The sequence below is a fragment of the Parasteatoda tepidariorum genome, chromosome 3 (assembly GCF_982258835.1).
Source record: "Parasteatoda tepidariorum strain Cologne lab strain chromosome 3, Ptep-v5.0, whole genome shotgun sequence".
Classification (NCBI taxonomy): domain Eukaryota; kingdom Metazoa; phylum Arthropoda; class Arachnida; order Araneae; family Theridiidae; genus Parasteatoda; species Parasteatoda tepidariorum.
In genome coordinates, this window is record NC_141757.1 from 53,212,096 (window position 1) to 53,218,095 (window position 6,000).

At 29.8% G+C, this 6,000-nt stretch overlaps 1 protein-coding gene across 1 annotated transcript; it reads left to right on the top strand.

Moving 5' to 3' along the window:
* The first annotated feature begins 852 nt into the window (after positions 1-852).
* Positions 853-3,071, top strand: LOC107446075 (uncharacterized). The gene has a single exon (XM_016060608.4). It carries the CDS (start codon positions 1,051-1,053, stop codon positions 2,485-2,487), a length of 1,437 nt encoding a protein of 478 aa, XP_015916094.3. The 5' UTR covers positions 853-1,050; the 3' UTR covers positions 2,488-3,071.
* The last annotated feature ends 2,929 nt before the right edge of the window (positions 3,072-6,000 follow it).

A 6,000-nucleotide genomic window follows, 5' to 3' on the forward strand; every position in this document is an offset into this window, starting at 1 on the left:
AAGGGAAAAATATTAAGAAAACGAAAATTATCGTAGTACATTCCTATACAACTGAAAAGAGGAGGAGAGGGAAGGGAGAAGGGCTAAAAGCATGAAACCGGTCTCTCCCCAGATGGCGTATTCGAGTGTTGCGATCGCGAATAATGCGCCTTCTTTCTCTCGTCTGCACGCCACTGATAAGTCTGATCACTAGATTAAAAGTTATTTTAGGTTTTCAACAACATTATAAAATTACTCAGTACTGAAGTGTGTATCTTTATATATATTTAACTCCATGCGAAAAATTCACTAATATGAATTCGTAGATGGAACTGGAACCTAACTGGTAAACATAGGTTAAATTCATCCAAGTTATAAAAATGATTAATCCTTTTGGTAGGAAGGTATTTTATTTACGTCTCACTAGAGCTGCGCAATGGGTTATTGGGAATAGTCTGGGAATCACCCTTGAGGATGATACGAAAATATGCCATCGCAATTTCGATCCTCTGCAGAGGGGATGGCTCCTCTGCTTTCATAGCCCACCGTGCATCCTCGGTCCCTACGCAGGTTGATCATATGGTCACCCATCTGCTTTCTGACAGCAGTCAGTGATGTTTGACTTCGGTGTTCTGCTGGGAACCGTATGATTAATCCACTGCGGGACTAATCTTTTTACAGGCATTTTACAATATATTTTAATTTTGCCCTTAGAAATTGGACACTAGCAACTCCCATGATGGTGAAATACAATTACCTATGAAAAACTTGCCAATCAGCGTACTTTTCTAACCCAAATTTTAGTTTTATCCCATACATGAAATTAAAAAATGAAACAATGGAATTTGAGAAAACTCACTGCTCATCAGTTAACGCATTAATGTAAACGCTGTTAATGCGTTGGAAATTCGGGTTTTATTCAAATCACACCTTTTGCCTTACAGAAATAGACAGCTAAAAGCGTACAAAAATTTAAATTTCGGTTAATGTAAACAAAGTACTGCTTGAAGTGGGGATTCACGTACAATTAACTCAAAGCTGAACTATTTTACTATAATTTTCTGTGCTACAATGGCTAAAAAAATATGTTTAAAATGGAATAACCACACGAGTAATTTGCTTGAAGTTTTCGAAAATTTATTATCCACGGAATTATTTGTGGATGTTACACTAGCCTGTGATGGGTTGAGTCTCAAAGCACATAAAATTGTGCTCTCTGCTTGCAGTCCTTTTTTTAAACGACTATTTTCGGAAAATCCCAGTAAGCACCCTATCGTCATATTGAAAGACATAAAATATTGTGACCTCCAAGCTGTCATCAAGTTTGTATATAGTGGAGAGGTGAATATTTCTCAAGATCAACTCTTATCATTTCTTTTAACAGCTGAAACACTGAAAGTAAAAGGTTTGGAAAAAGTCACAGCAGAAAATAGACATGCTTTAGGACTCGAGAAGCAAAAACATACAGAAAAAGCGACTTTGTCAACACCTATAACGCCTTCAATCACACAATCAATTGAAAACACCACCAGATCACCTATGCAACGCAAGAAAAGAAAAACGCGTCAGAAACGACCCCTTATGGATTTATGTCCCAGCGATGATGAAGGAGTTGCTCCAAAAATGAAAGGAAGAGCATCGCCTGATATAGAGGAATTATTTGAGAGTGAAATAATAGATATTACTAGTGATATTCGATCAGGTGGGGGCCCAAGCTCACTATTTATGGTTTCATTACATTCATCGAAAAAAAATTCACCCAAGAAATCTTGTCCATCAGTCTTCCGAGATTCTAAAACAACTGATGATGTTAATGATTTAGAAATAGAGCCTTCAAATCTATTAGAACAAACATTAATTGTAGAAAATGAATCTTTTGTTAATCAAAATAATACAGAACATGCACAACTCCCATCTGTGAGTGGTATAGAAACTTCTGGGGAGTCAATAATAAGTTCAGATATCCCCGAACAAACCGTTATTTCGACACCGACCAATTTATTAACACCCGATAGTCCTCCAGATATCAAACAGGAAATTGTGACCATTGATGATGTGTCTGTATCTCCGGTTCCTGGCCCATCTCATAGCTCTGGAAGATCACTGATACAGTCAGACCACACAGATGTATCTGATGTATATCGACCTAAATTGAGTAACGATGTTGCAAAACGTAAATCAGCAGCTAAGAGAAAAGCTACTGTCAGAAGGAAAAAACAATCAAAGGGATCTGATTCTATAAATAAAAAAGAACCATGGAGGCAGGTTCTTCATATGTGTTCTGAATGTTCTTACACAAATGCAAACATTGAAGAACTTGTAAGTCATGTTGAATTTCATAAGAAATCAGCTATTCAGTGTAACTATTGTAAGATTGATTTTACTGAGTTACGTAATTCGGAGAATTCGCCAGCAGTTCGTGAAAATGTTGTAGATTGTGACATTTGTGATCACTGCTTTTGTTCTAAGATGGCTCTTTTGACTCATAAATTATTACATCATTACTAATTTCATGTTTAAAAGAATTAGAACTTCAACCATTTCAATGCATCTTTAAATCAAAATTTTTAAATTGTTATTAGCTTTGAATCTAATATTAATGTACGTTTTAACTATTACCTTTGCTATAAAATGACTCATTTCTTACTTGATATTTAATCATGATATATTTTATTAATAGAAACAAATTAACTGATCAAATTAATGAATCATTTCTAAACTGAGGTTTAATCATGATCTTATTTATACATTATTTATTAGGCAATTTACATTACTAGTTTTAAACTCAATGAAATTTTATAAGTTTTTATTCAATTTAGTGATCAAATTATTAAATCTTTTCTCTTTAAGTGCAATCAGCCAATTATTACTCGCGTCTTTATAAATATGATTTATTTAAGTGCTCAAGTTATTATGATTTTTATTGTATATAATTATGATACACTAGTTTTAGAATTTTAGTCTGATATAAAGTATTAAAAATTTGTTGTATATTCAGATTTGTAAAACACTTTTCATTATTTTTATAGTTAAAATTGCTTTGTTACATTTTGATTTTAAATAAAATTCTGTTCGACACATAGCATTAAAAATAATATAGTTCACTGTCTTTTTAATTTAAAAAAGAAAACTATTCTAAAGCATGAAGAAATTAAAATTAGTAATTTTAAATGCTTTTTTTTTTTTTTTTGCAATGAAAATGAAAGGATGAAAAACTAGGCACAAAGGCTACCTATTTAACAATGTGGTTGTTATGGTAAGTTTCTTCCATAATGGAAAAAGCCTTAGAATAAAAACTGCTTCGGAAGAACTGGGTTTCTTTAAACCCAAACCCAAGTGGAAGAAAATATTTTTAATAAATCTCAAGCATTAAATTAAAATTTTAAACATGTTATTATTGAAATCTAGTTTAAATTATATAGAATTATTTCTAAGTCATTTTATAATTCATTTTTTAAGTAAGTGACTATTAAAAAAAAATCAAAATATGGAAAGAAAAATGTATTTAATGGATTTAAACTACAGTAGTTTCTTTCAATGTTTTGCATAAAATATTACAATTTTATTTTATATTAAAAAAAATTTTAAGATATCGTAACCAAATTACATATTATATCATACTACTAATTATACAAAGCATTATTTGTATTCACAGGAAGCATAGAATTTTTATAACCAAATATAGTTAATTACTGAAAAAGATAGTATGCTAAAGGTGTGTGTGCTTATATCAGAATATTTTTAATAAACATTTCATTATTTCATAACTAATCATAAAACTATAAGTTAATAATGATTTATAAATCTAAATGAAGAATTCTTAACTGCAAACTTTTATTAACAAATTACTGAATTTTTATTTTTAAAGAAATAATAAATTTAAAAAAAATGTTATAAATGGGAAACAGCTTTAATGTTTAATATTTAAGCTGAAAATCGTGTTGAAATATTAAAAATTTTATTTTGAAAAATAAATTTTGTATTTAAAATAAAACTTATTCTCTAATGTATATATATGTATAAAAAAAATTTTATCACAGCATTTGAAGAGTAGCTTTCATCTGAGATTTAAAAAAAAACATGCCTAAAAATTACTGATGGGAAAAACAGAACTATCATGTATTATTCCTGAACTTACTCAATTATACTTTGTTTCAGATCCCTTAAAAAACTTGTTTGCCAATCAGGAGATTATAAGCAAACGAAAAGTGACGACTTCCAAAATTTCCAAATAATCAACTTCAATACTAGAGGGAGACAATTCACCCCTCTTGTTTTTTTGTTACTCAGTAAATCAAAAATTACTTATTAAAAGTATTGGGTATTTTTGACTTTTTATAATTTAATCTAATTTAAGTGCTTATTTAATTATTTATGTATTAACCTTATAGGAATGTATATACAGTCAAACCCCGCTATAGTGAACCTTCAAGGGACCGAACATTTCATTCGCTATATCCGGGAGTTCACTATAGTAGAGTTTGACTGTATATAAAACCTTATACCTGGAGTGACGGTAGGAGCCAAAGTGATCCCTAAGATACCCCATAACCCTGGTAGCTTTGGATATAAGGTACCCTTTGTTAGTTATAATCCAATTTCAGCATATCTATAATTATTATTTTCAATAAAAAGGGAATTCAATTATCTAAGAAACTAATGTATAATTCATAATTTTGTGTTTTGCTTAATATTAATATTTTCACTATTTAAAGTACCATAGACTTTTGATGATTGAGTCTCTATTATGTTTTTATTAAATTAATCATTTTTTCAGACTTCCCAGGTATACAGAAATGAACTGAAATTTTGAAAATTAAGAAATTTAAATGGGTGAATACTGGTTGTTAATAATATTTCTCCATATTAATTATAATTTCTAATACTTAATAGATGGCGCTCTGCACAGTAATGTAAAATCATTCGTTTCTAATCAGTTTCCTCCATGACACTGTACCATTATCATCATCCTTTTGGTATTAAATATATATTATGTTAAAAGGCGTTTGTTATGATTGAAACCCCGTGATCTCAGATCTCGGGGTTTCAATCATGGAGAAATATTATTAACACTGGTGTTGATATTAGGGATTAAATCAATTTTTTAACTTTTAATTATTCCATTAATTTAAAAATGTACAAAACTTTTAATCAAAATAATAAGTTTTCAACATTTGTGTCTAATTTTTTTCCTACCTTATCTATGCTAATTTGCTGTACACATGGTTGTTGTTTATAAGTCTAATTTTTGCAATAATAGTCTCTGTCTTAGGGTCACATAATCATCCAAATCACACTGTCATCCAAATTTGACGTAATGAAGATTCTGCTATAGATTGACTTTAAATTTTCTACTGGATATATACATATATTATATAGATATAAACTGACCAGTGTCTCCAACAAATCTAAAAAAACTGGTAGTATTGCACTATATAAAATTTTGTTTTTAATTTGAATTTATTAATTATTGTTAATTTTAGTTTTTTCCATTTCATCTAGTTTCTTCCTGTACTTTATGGTAGAACAGATGAAAGAGAACCGATTCCTTGCACCATCTGTCCCTTTACAGCTCAATCACAGTGGTCACCCATTAACTCACTGACTGCTGCCAGTGATGCTTGACTTTGAACTGTGTCTTATGATCAGTTCACTATGGGACTTAAATTTGTATTAATATTGATTATAAATCTGATATATTTTCTATTGCTTAAAAAAATGGTATTTCACACTCACAACTTTTATTAACTATATAGTATTTTGAGTAAAATACAAGGAACAAAATCTGTTTAGTTACAATTATTTCAAGTACTGAAGATAAAGTAAATATTTTTATTATCTTTATTTTAAATTTCCAATTTAATTTTCTAATCCACTACTCAATAACGATAGCTTACTATTATTTATTCTTTGGCATTACAACCCATGAAGCCTTCCTTACACAGTATCTCAAAACTTTCCAATCTATATGTTTCTTTAACCGTTAACATATTGTTCTATGCTGTGGCAGAAAAATAAAAA